The 18,844-nt window shown below is 30.5% G+C and overlaps 1 protein-coding gene across 1 annotated transcript; it reads right to left on the reverse strand.

Moving 5' to 3' along the window:
* Nucleotides 1-30: 30 nt before the first annotated feature.
* Nucleotides 31-17,673, reverse strand: LOC108916942 (synaptic vesicle glycoprotein 2B). The gene is made up of 6 exons (XM_018723290.1): nucleotides 17,591-17,673; nucleotides 3,486-3,788; nucleotides 2,986-3,309; nucleotides 2,106-2,908; nucleotides 1,789-1,948; nucleotides 31-576 (listed from the first exon to the last, which is right to left on the reverse strand). Exons 2-6 carry the CDS (start codon nucleotides 3,674-3,676, stop codon nucleotides 393-395), a joined length of 1,662 nt encoding a protein of 553 aa, XP_018578806.1. The 5' UTR covers nucleotides 3,677-3,788; nucleotides 17,591-17,673; the 3' UTR covers nucleotides 31-392.
* Between the last annotated feature and the right edge of the window lie 1,171 nt (nucleotides 17,674-18,844).

The raw sequence follows: 18,844 nt of genomic DNA on the forward strand, positions 1-18,844 counted from the left end.
ATATGGGTGATTTCTTAAATAATTGACAAATTGAGCGTATAATGCACAAATCAATGTTTTATTATTAATATTAATAATTAATATATTACATAAGTGATGGAAGTGTGTGGTAACTAAATTCTATTACATATTTTCCTACATTACTAATACTATTTCATGAACATACATTCAATATCTACAAATGGCTGCCAACTGCGCAATATTTTATCTTCTATTGATATGTATTAGTAGAATTTGGAAAATTGCTCAAAAGAGTATTTGGTTAAAAAATAAAATATAGCGCATTAGCATATGAATTAAATTGATAAAAATCATAAAGTAATAAAAAACAAAACAGCAACGTGAACAAGTTCTTAATGATTATATAATGTATATATTAATATATTTAAAGATTAAGATAATGGTTCGCGAGTAGTATTTGGTAAAAACAGGCAAAGCAGACCTCCGCCTATGAGAAGCGCTGCTACTATAAATGTAGGCGCTGGACAGTACATATCGAGGAGGGTTGCGATAACTATATTGCCAATGATGCCACCCAAACGAGCAGCCACCATAGAAATAGCTATACCTGTAGCCCTGCAAAAAAATATATGAAAATCAATTTTAATGCTTATATAATCTGTTTCATTAAAATAAATGACATACGTTTCCACGCCACACAATAAGAAACGTACTATATCAGATGTATTTCATATATAGTTCGTTTCAGTCAATACTACACTGGTATTCACATAATATTTTACCCATCCTTTTTGACTTTCTATCTATGAAAAAATGGTAGACCAATATTTTAGGAAATAACAATAGAATGTTGCATTTCGGAGATATAAACCCCGTTTATTAGTCGTTTTGATTCCCCTTTGCTTACAACGACAACTACAAGTCATATAATTACTTTGATATATTATTGGATTGTATTTTTACTGATCCTGCTCATAGTGAAGATTGCCATGGTACTAGTGCATGAGTATGTTCTTCCCTGTCAAGCTAAAGAAATCTTAAAATTTTCTAATCAGAAAAAATGTTATTATAAAATGTCTCTTATAATATCTTCATCTCATTCATCATTCATTCATCACTTGATTGATAATATTAGTTTTGTTCAATATTTCCCTTGAGTGACATGGCCTATTAGATCGTCTTTGTTTACCCTCAGAGGTTCCCATAGAGAGAAATACATAGAAGTCAACTTCGGACTTTTGCGGATCATAAAATTATCCCCTTATGAGGAAAACTTATTAAAAAAAAGTTCTTTATCTATAATACAATGGGTTATCATAAAACACTTATAGTATAGTATAGTAGTCTTTCTTCATAAAATATTTATAGGTTTACGTATTTAGTAAATGTAATAATTGTAATAGTAGAAAAGTATAAATATGGAGTGGTAATCTCGACTTTATATATTGTGGTAGGAAGGATACTAAATGGAACAAAATATTTTGCAAATTGTAATTAGAAAAAGGAGAGGATTCTAAGAAACCACAAATGTAAAGGGTGTTCCGTTAAGAAAATAACACAAGTTTGGTTTATATCTCTGAAATGCAACCTTCAATTGTTTATATATATATATATATATATATATATATATATATATATATTTGGGGTCGAAAGTAAATTTCGTAGAACTTTAGGCATTATTATTTTTTCTAGATGGAAGACCAAAAAGATAAAGTGGTAGAATATCACGTGATACTGTATAACAGTATTTTCAGAACAATGTAAGTAATTACTATCTTTGAAATACGAAATGATAATAATGACAAAAATTATTGAACTGCTGCTTACCTGAGATTAGTTGGGAATATTTCAGTAATAAGACAGTCCAATGCTGCATTACCACACGAAATTACGCCACTGAAAGTGGCTGATACTATCAAGTTGTGCGTCTTGTTATACACAAAATACATAGATGCTGAACATAACCCAGCTGATACTGTACTGAATACTGAAAACAAAAAAAATTAAATATTAGATACGTTTACTCTGAGTGCAGCAAAAATAGTATGCAAATATCTCCGTCATACTCAAAAACAATTGTAAATTGAGTAATACAGAAGTATACAAAGTACAAGTACAAATAAGTATGTTACAATAATTATTACCTAAAAAAAACTTTCTACCAAGTCTGTCCATTAAAAGAACTGCGACGATGTTACTTGGAAGTGCTGCAGCAACAGTAATCAAAGACTCCATGAATACATTAAATGAAATTTCTCTAATGCATTTTTCTCCACCTTGGCTTCCTTGACTGACGACAAAGTCTGTGACTTGACATACCCCCGCACTTTCACCAGGATAAGCTGCCCCATATTTGTCGAACCTATTGAAAAGCTCCGGGAACCACATCATCAAACCGTAGTAGCCAATATGGAATGTGAAGTTGATGGTAATAGAGATGATTGTGTATTTCAAAATAGGCGAGACGAACAACTGTTTGCTGTTATCCAAGATATCTATTATCATATTTTTGTACTTGCCTCTCTTAGCTATTTTTTCTTTTTCTTCTACAGTCAATATTTCTTCTTCATAGATAAGATGTTTCACAGGATAATCATCGCAGTCGTTACCGGTGTTGACGCGATAGATATATCTGAAAATTGCGATGGCTTCTTCACTTCTTCCCTGTGATAGTAAGAATTTCGGACTCTCTGGCAAATAACATAGTAGTCCAGCTACGATGAACGATGGTAGAGCACAGACAAGCAAGAAAATTCTCCAGGAATTGTAAACGAAGCCATTTGTTTCGAAGCCTATATTCGTTGGTATGATTGCTTGAGCCAGACCGGCTACGAAAAGGTTACCCAAGGTCCAAAAGGCTGCCATGAACGAAAGCATAGAGCCCCTCTTGGATTTGGGTTGAAATTCTGCGAAATAGGACCAGATTACTGGCCCACTGCCCCCTAATCTATAACAGAAAGGCAAATTATACAGTACCGCAATTAAAAATGTAAAAATTCGAAATAGTTAATTAATAATACTTACGCCGCCCCATTTAGAAATCGGAATAACATGAACAGCTCATATGACTGACTGAAGCTCGAGGCTACAATGCATATGGCATTCATGAAGGAACTCACGATGAGCACCTTCTTACGCCCAAGAGAATCTGCCACGGAACCCCAGGTGTAAGCTCCGGCCATCATCCCGACGAAGATGATAGAGTTCAGCCACCCCTTGGTCTGCGTGTTTAGATTTAAGTCGCATTGGGCCGCGGGGAGGATGAAGGACATCGAGATGACGTCCATCTCCTCCGAGGTGCTCACAAAGCCACATATTGCTAACAGAATATAGTGAAACTTTCCATATCTGAAAAAAAAAAAAATGTTTCAGTTAACCGACATCGATTAAGTTAATGTAAAAACTTTAACTTAATCAAACTTTTAAATCATTTACTGTTTACTCTAGTGATTGCGTTGTATGTATACAAATTGAGCTGAGATTGATTTCTGAAGGAAAATGAGTTATGAAAAATCATCAATTACTTAGTTAGTTCTATGGCTTGTTCGAAGTCCGCTTTGTCGCTGCTCTTTCCAACATCCGATGCGACTTTGGTCAGTTCTTTGGTGCCTAAGGTGCCAAGCTCGAGATCTTTAGATCCACGGCCGTTGAGTACGCGCTCGTCCTTTACATCACAGTCTTGCTTGTGCTTTAAAGGAGGTTCACCTTCTACCATTCTACGCTGTAGACGGAGTTGTTGTTGTTTTTCGGCGACTGAAATTGGAAGTTCCGGCGAATGGGGGGGCGGCGGCTAGTGGGGGCAGTGGGCGAGGGTACTAACTGAAGCTCTGCAACAAATACGAAATAAATATATTGTAGATCATTTTCAGTTTTTATTAGTGATAATCTTGACATTACAAATAGGAAGTAACACTATTGTGTGGGTAGTAGAAGATTATAATAAAAACATATGCAGTCGAATGATTGATGTTTATTACAAGCAAAAATAAAGTTCACTCGAAATGCAATTAGTAAGAGATTATCAAAAATTGAAATGATTTTTTAATAATGGATTTTTGGCAGTGAATGTAACACTCTATTTGCATTCTACGAATAAACTAAGAAAAATCTTCATATACGCAGAACCGAAAAAGTTTTTCCAATTAACATCTTAATTAGATGGTATGGTTTAACTCAACAACAAAAACAAATTAATATTACAGACCACTGATTGAATTATGGTCTTTTTGTCTTCTCAGGTCAAGACTGGAATACGCTTCTATTCTATTATCTGGTGTCCTTATTACGATAAATATTATTGATAACTTAAGAGAATTCAGATTTCTTTTTCTTCTTATCTTGAAACAATAGTGCCCAACCAACAGCTATTAGTTTCCGCATTTCAAGCTATTCCATTGAAACTTATCACGGAATTTTAATTATAATAATCAGATGGTGGCGAAATATAAATATTTAATTTTTTATTCTCCTTTAATACCTGAACATACTGAAATGTATTTTTGAACAGATCAGTTGAAAATAACAATGTAGTTGGTCTAATTGAGGTCATCATTTGGCCAATGCCATTAAAATTCTGAGTCGCGTTACACATTATTCTCAATAGCTTTTGATAAACCAAAGCCCTTGAAGTTTAATGCAGCCTGCACTCTAGAATTTATTCAATTATATATTGTTACTTGTCCCATGTGGCTGGAAGATACAAGTCACTTTACAAATATTTTATAAAAACAACCTGGATCGAAGGATATAACAGTTAAAAAAATATTTAAGATGAATAATAGAAATCATTACAGTAAAGTATGTACATAATTATTATCAATTTGACAAGACACCTAGTAATTTCTGGATTTAGAATTTGTCACGATAGGTATAATCTTAATTGCTACTGTTGCATTTTACTTATTATATTTTTATCTAAATTTGTGATTTTGCAAATATTTTCACAGAACGTCGACATTTTCTAGATAGTTTAAAATTCCTATCTTAATTTTTTTCTATTAATATAAACAGTATATGTTTTATTTCATGTAAAAATATTCAATTCGCAGATGACATTTTTATTTCAATAATTATTTTTATTTAAAAAATAATTTGATGTTTTGGTACATGAAAGTGAAAATTATTACGTCAATTCCTAGAATTACGCCCCTGTGTTAACAAACCTAGCAATCAAGTATTAAAGCAACATGTTAGATATAAATGAAATCAATTTAGTCATCTTTTTATAAAATAAAAAAAATCGAATATGTTTTCATACTTTAACACCCTATATCTCAAAAACTAGGCGTTTCTGAACACATGTTTAACTGAATTTTTACTTCCACCCTGTATATCAGAGATGAAAGTTCCAAATTACTAAATTCATTATGATGATTTGTAAAGTCAAAAATTGTTATGAACTTACTTATATTCCAATAGTGAAAGCTGTACTAACATTACTATCACTTGTATATTTCTAAATTACTGGTCATTTGTAATAATAAATATATCTGTAAAAGCAAAATTTTTTATTATATGAAAATCATCGCACAAAAATACTCGTATATATTTATCTACTTGGAATCAATTTCATACGTATTAGAGATTGATCACTTCAAGTTCAATTTACGTCTATTATTTTGTTTTTGTCAGGTTTTATAATAAATAATAATTTATTTCGTTGATATTGTGTTAATATACCTGCTTCATAGCTATTTATTATACGAACTTTGAGGTGCTATGACGTACAAATTTATTTACATTATTTAATTTTATATAAATTTCAACTTAAATTCAATCGCTAATAACAAGACAAACACTCGTGCTGTCCAAATCATGCTGTAGGGGAAACACAATTGTCAAAATTTCTGAAAACATTCAATTATCAAAGTTACTCATCTTTCTCATGTTCATTATTTGCTTTGCATAAATATTATTTAATACTCATTGTGCCTAGCACACAACATACATCATTAATTTGCTAAATTTACTTTTATTGAATCCTGGATCTCGTTAACATATTCAGTAAATAAATGAGAAACTCATATTGTTTGACTTGTCAAACCGCTACCTAGTTAGATCTTTCATAAATGATTTAGCACAAACTGTGTTATTCTTGCCAATTCACTTCTATTATTTAAATTAGTGCCTCCTTTATTAAAAAAATAGAGCGATCCTAAAAAATCAAAAATTGTTTGGATGTTTTTGATTCATTCTGTACATTGTTTATATCTGACTCTAAACAGCACGTCTGTTACAGTCACAACTTCTGTCACTTCTGTGATAAAATATTGATAAACAATTGTAAAAAATATCCCACGTATTAATATACACGACCAGATAAATAACTGCGAAGAGTACAGCAGTAACGAATGTGCAATACACGAGCTAAATTAGATCCAATTACAAATTAATTAGAAGATACTGTATTTGTTTAATTAACAGAAGTGACTCATTTTAAAATAGTTAAACAGACTTGTTCAAAATGGAGTAACTACGCCTCACTATCTTATACACGATACTATCAATTTATGAACTTGGTACTCTTTTATTATCCATGTCACAGGTCTTTGACTTATTTCTTGCATTAAAAATTAAATTCAGCAGACAAGACTGCGCTATTTTTAATGTTGGAGTATACAACATTTCATTATTAAAAATGATTTTATAAGTTTAAATTATACAAATAAAAATTGGATTAAGAACGAAGTTAGAATAGGTATAAAGGTTTTAATCACCTAATGACACTTATTTGCAATACAGCGTCCTCTTTAATTTCAATGCAACGATCTTGAAGATAATACTGGCTCTTGCGAGACATATAAGGGATTTGTAGAGGTAAGCCTCGTTTAAATGTATCAATTTAATTGTACTTAGATGTGTGTAAGTTTACTAATTCAATTTCCTTCTTCCATTAAAGGTTTAACAAAATCTATCGATGGTATGTGTAGGAAGTAACAGAATATTTTATGGACAATGTAGGTAATCCTGTTTTGGAAATAATAGTAATATTTTCACATAATTAAATCAGTAAAGTCATTATATAGATTTTTATTATTTGAGCTTCTGTTAAATGCATCTAATTGATAGTAGCCTTGCTTTCTACGTTAATCAGTTATTTTTATTGAAAATTGTAAATACAAAACTAGAGAATAAAAAGTAGTAAAAGGTTCAAACGGAAAGCTGACAAATTGTCCAGATGTGATACGGCACAATTGATTATTCACGCCAATTTAAAAGTAATTTACAAGTGACACCGACCAATTGAGGTAATTAATAGTCGTTTTTAACAGAAAAATTACACGTATCTTAGAATTGCCATTACCACTCGATTACGTTGAAGAAACCTTATCATATGACCCAAAAATAAAAAAATCAAAACTAGCAAACTGGTGTGTTTGAGATATTTTTCGCTTCAAGGTTAATGTTCTATTCTATGTATTTATTTCTAAACGTTATTAGCGTAAATTTTAAATATAACTCGCTCGTTTTTTCGAAAACGTATAAAATAAAAAAAATTGGCATACATCTAGCTGCCAAGATTGTACGCTACAAACGTTACTCGTTAACTTTGAGGTTAATGTTACACCGAGTTACACTAACCGATACTTTCAATAATTTGGTCCATGACCTTCCTTACATTTTCTTTTTTCCTCAAGGAAACAACAAAATTGTACCAATAATTAACTATTGATTTGTAGGTTCTTCCTACATCCAAGGTGTTAAGAAATAAAAGAGATGGAAATTTTGTCATCCAAAAAGAGGAAATGATTAGTCTACAGAACGTGTATTGTCAAATAACGGGGATAAAGGCATATTCAAATGTTCACAAATATAACTAAGCATTAAAAAGAAAGTCAGTTTTCATATATATAAGAATATATAAGAACTCGGTATATAATTAAATATAAATAATTATAATATAGCTTTAGTAATTAGATATTAGAGTAATGGGTTTACAAATGAAAATCGTGTTGCATTTAGTATGTTCTGTGCAGTGTGCAGTTGAGCAGTATCATTTATCTAGGCAGTTGAGTACGTCTGTTGTGCAAAATCTAGATAATACTAAGAGCAGGATAAGCAGAGGTAGACAGAAATTGTTAGGAATGTTAGGAATTTATATTTCAGTAATTCTGAAATCCGTTCATTTATTTAATGGCGTTAGTAACACCTCTTATTTTCCAAGTTGAGTCATAACCTCACGAATCATCTTGAGACGTAAATTCTCCCCCTTGTTCTATAATCTAGCCAGTCACAGGAAAATTACCAATTGAGTTAATTTAAAACGTAAAAAACAACTCAATCAAATGATGAGTCTAGTTAAATGTAAAAATAATACAATTAAAATCTCCAACGGTGGCAAGGATGAACCTTCGGTGTTTTACGTTGAAGGGTATTGCCCTTTTTTAGGGTCACACTCCTATAAAGCTCATACATATGAAAGGAAATTCATTTCCACCAAATTTCATACACAATTTACTAACTATCATACACGTTGAGTAAAATTTAACAGTACGGAAAAGACAATACACTCAATGCGGTTTTGCAAAATTATAAATAAATAAATAATGTTTTAAAGGCTCTTAATACGTGCAAATTAAATAAAAGAAAGGTTTTACGCGTTGCGTGACTATTCGATTTCGTTTCTTCTTTCCACTTTGAAGGATTCATTGTTGAGTAAGAATCAGGAAATCGACGAAGGACTGATAAAAAATGGTTGCATTTACTGCGTAAACTGCATCCGACGAAAGGACAGATATTTAAATGTAATGTAATTTTTTCACTGTTTACTTTTCTTGGAAGGCTGGTCAACTGGAATGGAAAAAAAATGTATCCAGCCTTCCTTAATTTCTCAAAAACAACTATTCTCTGGATTTTAAGGAAAGATTAAAAGTTTCGTAATTATAAGTATACAGGGTGTTTGTAAGTGGGAAATATTTTAGGGGGGGGGGGGGGTGTGTTTAAGTTTTAATTATTTATTTTTATTAATTATTTTAAAGAGTTTTAAGGATATTGACTCGAAATTTGATGGTTGAATTTTATTTAGAAATATTGACAGCAACCTACTAGATAATGTATCAATAGAAATTAAAAATACACAACTTGCAATAAAATATGTTTTATTTTTTTCCTCATAAACGGTGCATCCTTCGAAAAAAATTGAAGTGACCAATTTCATTCAGAATTGATGACAAAAAACATATCAAAACGGGAAAGAAGTCAGTGGCGAACCATTTTTTTTTATTCAAAAAAATTGTGGCATTCTCGCACGAGCGCCACTGGTACAAGTAGAAATATTCGGATCGCCCCAAAAAATGCACATTTATCCCTTCAAAGCGTTTTTCAAATTTCGAGTCAATATCTTTAAAACTTTGAAATAATTAATAAAAATAAATAAAAAATTAAAATTTAAACACTGTATTTCGGAAACGAAGCATATTTCGACCTTCATTTATATGGACTTTTTTTAACAAAATAACTTCTGCATTCACCCTAAAATATTTCCCACTTATTTACAAACACCCTGTATATAAAGTTAATCAATTACACTACAATAATATTTTAGAACATGAACCGTTAACAAATTGTACGTAAACTTTCAACTCAACATAACAAATCAAAAAAAAGCAACATATTTACGAAAAATTAAAAGAAAGGGCACGATATTTTGATTTATAAGGTACATTTTTCGTCCATTTAGATAATGGAAGAAAAGAAATCAGAAAGAATAGTTTGAAGTGTATATTGTTTGTTCAAATCATAACCAAGCAATTTCAGCAGATTCAACAATTCTGTGATGAAATACTGACCAGGATTTTAAAAACTCAGAACTGATTTTTATTCACCCCATATCTTTGATTGTTTTATTACCATCTAAGGTTATTAAACCTTTATACTCCCTATTTTCATAGCATCCTGATAACAGAGATTATTATTAAAGCCTTTTAATAAGATATAAACCAAAATGCATGTCCTGGTCAAATTTGTTTGTTTTTTAATTTGATTTTTATTATCTGTTCGTTTATATTTACGATCTTCATATCGTTGTTCTTTGAATTGATAGTGTGAGAACTGTAAATATTTAAAAAAATAGGTAACAAATCGATAAAATTTCTACTTCCTCAAATAAAAAATAGTTTGTTTTCCATACCGTAAGATCTATTTTTGTTATGTGTGTTGTATAAAAAACATCGTTGTTGGTATTTTGAAGTTATAAAAAAAAATGCGTAAATACTAAAAATCACTTTAAATAATTGATGTTTCGAAAATTTTAACCCACACTGAAAACACTTAAATTATATCTTCAGCCAAATGCGTCAGTTGATATTTTTTGTTTATTCACCCAAGCGTTATATTAGAGATGTGTGTAGGAAATTTTAAATTTTAATTTAACGGGCAGGTATTATAGAAGAACGAAAAGTGAAATAGTTATTTTATTAAAAAATATATATCTAACAGTCCGTTACGTAAACATCAAGGAAGACAAATAGCAATGTATCATCTAATATTTAGTAGCTATTTGAACATATTAAATCAGACAACGACACAAACTAAACAAATTTCTCTAGATGGAGGTCAAAAATTTACTCAGTATTACTCAGAGCTTATTATATGAACAAATAAAAACAAATCAGCATTGACAGGAAATTATTTTCATTTTGGAAAAGCCTTGGCACATGTTAAAATTAAGTTTGCATATTAACTGTTACTAAATACAGCGCTATGTATAATATTTTTAAAATTCTCTCATAAACGTTAATAATAACTTAAATCCCACCATATGAAGTTTATAAATTTTTGTTTAAATGGATATGTCTGTACAAATGTAAGCATGAAAACAGTGCTTCCTACATTAAAAACGGTGGTTGTGGGTTGTGGCTTTGCATTGTGCTTTTACGAGGACATATTATTACAAATTAAAGCTATTTACAATTTATTAGAACCCTAGTTAAAATTTTAGAATTGCAAAATCCTGTGCTAAAACAAACATTACACCTTTCTTGTTTAACTAGTAATAAAGGAGATAAGTCAGCTGAATCTGTTTAAAAATATGCTTCTGGATTTAATGAAATGAACAACTAAAAACTAAAGCCTATCAACTAATCTAGAGAACTTATATATTTAGATATTACAGGACCTTATTTTTATAAGTTTAAATTAGCTGTTGACATAAATGTATATGTAAAAGATTACGTTTAGCATTTTGCCATTAATTACTTAATATTTGGCTTCCTCAATACAACCAAAACAAAAACACTATCAGAGATTACGATTAATTGCAACCTTCGGCCAATGATGCTAAACAAAATTTAAAAAGTAATAAAGCACTTACATTTTACAACGAGTGTTGGAGAGCTAAGCAACTCTCAAAAAAAAAGTTTAACAGTGGCGTAAATGTTTCTGTCGCAAACACACTGGTCAAAGCACATTTCATGCGGTTAGGAAAAACTTAAGAAAAGCCGGAAAATTTGTATAAACCGCTTCAAATGGACACCCGATTGGTAACAACGAGATTGATGTACACCTGTAGACTTTTGAACGCGAATACCTTTCGCTAAGTTGAGGTTGCAACTGGTAGGATTTGTGTATGGATAATCTATATAGCTCTTCGTCAATTTGTTTATATATCATTCGGTTTGCCGAATAGGGATGAACGCTCGGCTCGAACAACTACTTGTTTAAACTATTATTATTCGAATTTTCACAGTTATTGTCCCTACCTAAGTTTTCCTTGACAAATTTATTTTTTCTACACTGACGAACAAAACAATTAACCATAGCGACTATCTACATATTCGATAACTTTGTTTACAACATTTATTTATAATTTAACATTATTTACTTTCTCACAAAGAAGACGTTTAACTAAGATAATACTTTGTTCTGTTTGCCTTCTACAGCAACCCTTATTGAAAGTGGGCTATCGGCTATCAGGAACTATATCTGACCACGTACCACATAATACAGAAAATATTATGTATCCCAGTTTGAAACATCATACCCCTGCATCAAAGAAACTTTCAAAAAAGTCATTCGATAAGATTTTATTTAATTATCGGACATAGCATAGTCCTGATCTGAATCCATCACCTTATTTTATTTTTACCTTTTCCATTTTCTGTCTGTCAAATATTACCCAGCGCTTTGCCAATAATATTTATAAATTTTGATATAACATTCGTCTCTCGTGAAAACATATTTTTCTTCATTAGAAATTAAAATATGAAAATCTTTGGAGAATTTGTACGATTTAGTATTTCAATATTTTGGTTAACCACTGTATTTTTTCTCATTCAGTTTTGCATCCAAAATCTCCTATGCCAATATTTTTCAAATTTACAGGAGATGTATTACGAATGGGTATACCATTATGACAGAAAAATGTAAACATATTTTAATATTAATTTTATCATTGTTTGACATAATATCAAAACAAGCCTCTTTATCAAATACTAAGAAGGGCATTGACATAATAAAAGTTTATTGCTAATATCGGGTCAAACTTTTTAGTTAGTTTGTTTTTTGAATATTTTTACATCTAAATAAAAAACAGTCAAAACGCCATACATTGTCTCACATTAACTGCCTTATTTCACTAACGTGCTGAGTTACGATCTTAATCGGCGTGAGAAATTCATTATTTATTTATTGCGATGTTGGCAAATTTGGTCAACAACAGAGTTGATACGTGTTTCCGTGTCTGAAAATATTAAACGCTTTTCATACCGATCAATAAACAATATTTGCCTCCCATAGGAACGACTACGTTGCAATATTTATCAACCCGTTATTTTTTACATACAATATAAACAGATAATGCTACTACAATTACGTGATATTTCCTGTGAATTTAAAAAATAATTTTAGTCCCTGAGGCTGAAATCTGGTGGATACGGTATCAGCTATTAGAAACATTATCATTTTCAACGCTCTACTGTATCATATATCGTGCAACGATGCTTCAATGCTAACTAACAGATAATACGAGTACAATTCTCTGAAAAAATTCGTAACACAATTACCATTTCTGATTGGATGAACTAATTAATTTGTTAATTATGTAGAATGATATATACATGGTGTCCGGAAGCGAATGGGAATTTTTTACCTAAAACGTAAAAGTCATTAAGAACACCTTAAACAAGTCTTTTGCCTTTTTGACAGACCACCAGACAGACATTTTTTGACAGACCACTTTGTTTACTTTAAAAAAGATATACTTCTCGCATGTCGCTAAAATGCACCGTTCAGAGAAAATTGGATTTCAGTTTTTTACAGCAGTGATTCAAATCTAATTTAACTTCAGTTTTTTTTGTAAAATTTGCAACTGACTTAAATATTATTTGCGATTCAGACCATTTTAGTCATATCGAAATATCAAGGTTCTCTAACAATATGTCAATATATACAATTTAATTTTTGTACTGAAGTCTGTATCTCAGCAGACCTTTCAATAGAGGTTGGTTGGTCTAAATCGTAAAGGGTATTTAATGTAACTACAAATTCAACAAAAAACTGAAGTGAACTTACCTCTTTCTATTAAAATTGCAAAAGAACATGAGCTATTCGTTTTGCGATGTTACAGGAAATTAAGTGGTGTCAAAATATCGTAAATATTCAATTTAAAAAATCCGGAAAGCAATCTAAATTTTCTTAATTAAACTATGTAATTTAACATTTTGTTAACCAACCCTAACATTCATTATCTTAAAGATAACTTTATCGAACATTTATCTAAAAATATTCAATAAAATCATGATTACTTTTGTAAAATTGAAATTGTAATATTATTTAAGGATAAGGGTACATTTTCAAAGAAAACTTATTAACGGGGACTATAAAATATCACATTTTCATTGGATTAATTGTGATTCATATATGTTTTATTATATCTGGATTAAACTTGAATCCATTTTAAAATTCTATTAATACCAAGCTCTACACTCTACATCATATTAAATGTTCCGACAACTAGAATGGCATATTGGAGAAAACTTATTTATATTAAATATTCTTCGTGAAAAAAATATTATCATCTTTCTTTTAGAACATATATGTCTAATAATCCAAAAAGCAAAATTCCAAATTATCAAAAGTGCATAAGTTCAAGTATTTTGAACGAATATCATATATGATACCCATATTTGTATGTCACTACTTTAGATAATTGTTTAAAGTTAATCTTCCGGTCACATATTAAAAACATATATTACATTACATTAATAAAATGACACTGCTTCTTCTTGTTAATTTGAAAGTGTATTCATCCCTCCCACGTTTCATTGTATAAAGCTCCAGTTGCTAACACTGCTATTGAATTGAAATTTTAAATGACTGTACAGTACAAAAATGGCGGAAAGTAAATCTCTTCATAATAAAATAAAATTATTTTAGTGTTGGCAGATATTCGAAGACTGTTTTATCTCACAACATTCTGTATTTTTGCGTTGCCGGTTTCGTGTTCATCTACGTTACAAAATAATTTCTTGGGGCAAAAATAATTTAGTACAAGTGTGGTCAATCAAACATTTCCGGCTTAAACTACTCATATCTAAAGAACCGCTTTTCACAAAGCTTTTTGTCCACGACGGTACGAAAATTAAATGCGTTGTCTAACATACACAAGTTTTTATACAGGAAATATAAATAAAGCATTTGTAAGTTAACAATGGATATTGTGTGCATCTACGTAATTAAAGATATACGTAAATTATATATCTTTTGTTTTTGTCCCCTTTACAATTGCGTATTTCAATGTTATATTGAGGGTAGAAAAATTAAATCTTGATTTTTTTAATTTGTTTAAGTCTCATATTTAGGTGCTCCATTGTCTACACATATTTTTTTATTGATTTATCGAAAATAACTCCGTTTGATTTATTTATATTAGACTACTTGAGCAAATCTCTCTACATGTGAGGAGAAAAATATTCCATCATACGCTTGAAAAAGAAACAAAATTTCTGTTTTTTCTCCAAGTATGTATAACGGATAACTTTCACGAACTTCAATTTTACCTTAAATTATCATCAGTATTTAGTGTAGTGTAGAAAAAAGACAGAAAATCGTAAAAAAGTGTCTCTACGGTCCCACCATCAATGAACAAAAACAAAACACTGTTGTCAAACTGTCCAGTCAATTATGTTATTTTGTACGTTTAGTGGAGTATCCTGTAAACAAAACGAGATGGGGACTAGTCAATAAAGTATGTTATTATGGATTTTCCTTTTTGTGGGTCTCTTCACCTCTTTTGTTTCAAAATTAGTGACTTTAACAAAATCATTTAAATTATGTCAATCCTAATGTAATATTGGCTTATTTCACCCCACTTTTGTCGAAATATTTGCACTATTTTACTACATTCAACAGAGACAGTCATATGTTACTATCAAGGTATCCCGATTTAGAAGTTCATCATATATTTACAAATTAAATAAAATTGCGAACCAAACATCCCGAGTTACTGACTAATTTTTTTTTGCGTCAAATGAATTTTAACTTAGTTTTGTTTATTTAGTACTAATATACCTCACCGCTATTTATTTTTTATATTATTACGTGGGATTTTTTTGACCAGCCGCTTCGAAAAGACATCAGGTATCTACTTTGAAAATAATTACGTTTCAATTTGATTTCCATTTCTTCAAACTCGCATTAAATTGCCGAGAAACGGCATAAAAAGTTCCTATATATGAATGTTGCATTTGTGCATATATGGAACGTATATGTTTATATATGATTAATATAGCTACGTAATTGGATGCTAATTGGTTTAATGTTAAATAGACATAAAATTCCCACAATATGTATGCGTCACAAATTTCTAGGTCGTCTTGTTTTTAATTGTCAAAATTTTGTAAGCACCGCCTGACTGAAGAAGTTCAACGGTTTATTATAATTTCTATTTGTACGTATATGGAAATTCTACAAAAATATACCTAATACTGAAAAAATTGTTAATTGGTAAAAGCTTATATACCGTTGTAACTGAAAAGTTATAACTTTAAATGGATAGAATTGCTAGTGTGTGGCAACTATAATTATCAAACTTTTTCCATTATATGCTCTTATTAATTCTTTATGTTATGATATTTGCATTTGTCAAATAAATCTAAAAAATTCAACTGGAATTTATTTAGCTTGTTTAAGTTTGAATTTGAGAACAATAGAATGTGTATTGACTTGTGTTATCAAAAATTACACATTTAGGTAAAATGCGCAGTAGGCCACTTAAACAAATCCGAGGAAGATGTTTATGATACAATTTATTTTTCTTTCATGTTTCAAAACTCAAAAAAACTGTACAAAAGCAATTTCGGATATGTTACTAAATGTTAAAATAACACGTCTCGAACAGTCAGGCACAGTTTATTTGAAATAAGATTAAGTCAGTTCTATGACGTGCTGAAAATTTACTTGGAAGGGATGATAAGTGACGTCAGACATATTTCAAATTCAACAAGTTTTCGCAATATCTCCGTCGGTAAAGAAGCTTTTTATTCGGCATTTCAAGAAGAAATTAAACAAAGTGACTTATTTTATGGATGTAATCACAAATGTATGGTTAATTTCCATATAAAGGGTGTTTCTAAAATTAGTTGATAGGAAATGTTGTTTTAAATAAAAAGTTTCCCGAAAATGCTTAATTAAAATGTTACAGGGTGATAAAAGTGTACAGGTTTTTGAATACTTCTAAAACAGCTGATCAAATTCAATACAGGTAAGGATTAGCGATGGCTAAAATTTCAGGAGAAACCGTCCTTATTCACAGTGGCCAGATCTGGTTTAGAACAAGCAGTTTTCGCGCTACCAGAAACAAAACTGAAAAGGGGATGTCTCTTTATCCTCAAGCTTTAGAAATTAGGAGGGTCGAATTGGTTCAGGAGAATTTTATTTTCTTCTATATTTTTAGCTAAAAATTTTCACTAACAGAGTTGCAAGGTGACGGGAGATTTTTTAACTTAAACATTCAGTCATTCATTTTCACTTCTTTCATGTTCATTTTCCTGAAAGAAAGGCCCTAAAAAGTTACTAGTATTCAGCCTCTATAGTACGCAAATTTTGTTCATTAAAGATTCCAGCATTAACTGATATCAGTAAAATTTAAAAGCAGTCAATGACACTTTTGATTCTCGAAATCTACCTCATTGAATTACACATAATCTTTTAACACATTATCTTTTTTACTTTCGTACTTAGAAAAAAATTTAATGGTTCAGAAAGTTTTCTTGCGATTTTAAAGCAGTCCTTATAAAATAACGGAACACTGTATATTTCTACACGTTTGGGTAGAGCGCATCTTTAGGGTTACAGTGATCTAAGGTTTAATAGGTTCGGTTACTCGCTGCATCTCCGCCAATGTGAATGAGAAAAAAAGCTGCATTACAATTAAAAAAACTGCATCCAGAACAATCCATAGCAATGTGAATAATTTTAATTTGGTGTTCTAGTTACAGGCACGTTATCACACCAGTTTTGCCACACTACTGTTTCAGGATTTTAGCTGTTTGCTAAATTTAAATAGAGTAAAATTAAAAAATATACAAACAACGTTGTTATTATAGTCCAACCTACTCGAATAGTTATTTTCTATCTTTACAAAGCCATGCGGGATTGGTTATTATTTTATATGTTGTAACGCAACACTTACCAGAAGTATTCAGAGATGAATAAAAGATTTGAACACCACTGCAGGGCTCTGGGACAGCCTCCGCAGTAAACTAGATTTTAAAAACATCGCGAAGTATATATACCGCTCGAAACAATGTGTGCTGATCAAAAAGTAAACAGACATGCGTTGCGATCTTAATTGTTATTAATCCTTATTAAAATAAATGAAATTGTACCGTTTTAAAATAAATTAGAGAAGCCTTCCATTTTTTTTACTTCTTGCTCCCGAATTATTTAACTCAGGTAAATTTTAATTGTTTACTGTAATTCAGTTAAAGTACCAAGTTAAATGTTATAGTTCTCGTTTATTCGTCTGACGTCAGTTTCTGAAATTGTTTTCACAATATTGCAGATAGTGTTATCACAGTTAAGAACAGTGAAATTCAAAGTATCATTAGTAACAAGAATATAGTAGTACGTATAGCAAACGCGATTGAGGATATTATTAATTTATTATTTACATTTCCGGTAAATCTTATTTTTTGCTTTAAATGAAGATTAAGCCAAACGTATGCACAATTCTACTTATTAATTGCGACTATTTAAGTCTATATATTTAAAAATAAATGTCTCTTTTTATTTCGAAGATTAAAAGTCTTAATTAAAGAAAAAGAATTAATATCTCTAGAGAACGCCTGTCCTGAAATCGTGGTTGTGAATATTAATTAATTCACGAAGAAGTAATTTTTTCCTATTTCACTGTATATAATTACATAATAGCACGAAAAAACATTCTTCCAGTGAAACATCGCTTTCATCCAAAACTAAAAAGCCGTTGAGTTGAATCCTACGTTAATTTAGTTAAAACTTAAAACCCACACATTAGTTAAGAGGGTGTATTGAACTTACATTTAATTAACCAGAAAATGCAACTGTTAACAAATGCTGTATAGCTGTGTAACCACCAAATACACTTTCCTAGAACAACACTGAAGCTGCTGAAGTTCACACAGAAATATCCGTTCAGCAAAAGCTGTGCATGTCATTTATAGATCTAAAAGAAATCCTTGGATGAACTTGTCGGACGAAAAGAATTTTTGGTGGTGATGGTCCACAAAAAGTAAAATCCCCAAGTACGATCTTAAGCACGCATTAAATTAATCACAGTTCACTAATTATTATATTTAATAACCTTTGATTATGCTACCTGATGAATAACGTAAAAAAATATATTAATTTGCATACCAAAACAAACTACAGGTGTATATACAACCGGTTTCAGTTGTTGGTGTAG

This window comes from Anoplophora glabripennis, unplaced genomic scaffold (genome assembly GCF_000390285.2).
Source record: "Anoplophora glabripennis isolate ALB-LARVAE unplaced genomic scaffold, Agla_2.0 scaffold2, whole genome shotgun sequence".
Lineage (NCBI taxonomy): Eukaryota > Metazoa > Arthropoda > Insecta > Coleoptera > Cerambycidae > Anoplophora > Anoplophora glabripennis.

Bases quoted from the DNA above. Each gene is read 5' to 3' on its own strand.
- LOC108916942 (XM_018723290.1), bottom strand. From the start codon at position 3,676: ATGGTAGAAGGTGAACCTCCTTTAAAGCACAAGCAAGACTGTGATGTA. The intron at 2,909-2,985 runs GTAAGTATTATT...TTTCTGTTATAG, and splicing joins CGATTTCTAAATGGGGCGGC to ATTAGGGGGCAGTGGGCCAG. The intron at 577-1,788 runs GTAAGCAGCAGT...ATTTTTTTGCAG, and splicing joins ATATTCCCAACTAATCTCAG to GGCTACAGGTATAGCTATTT.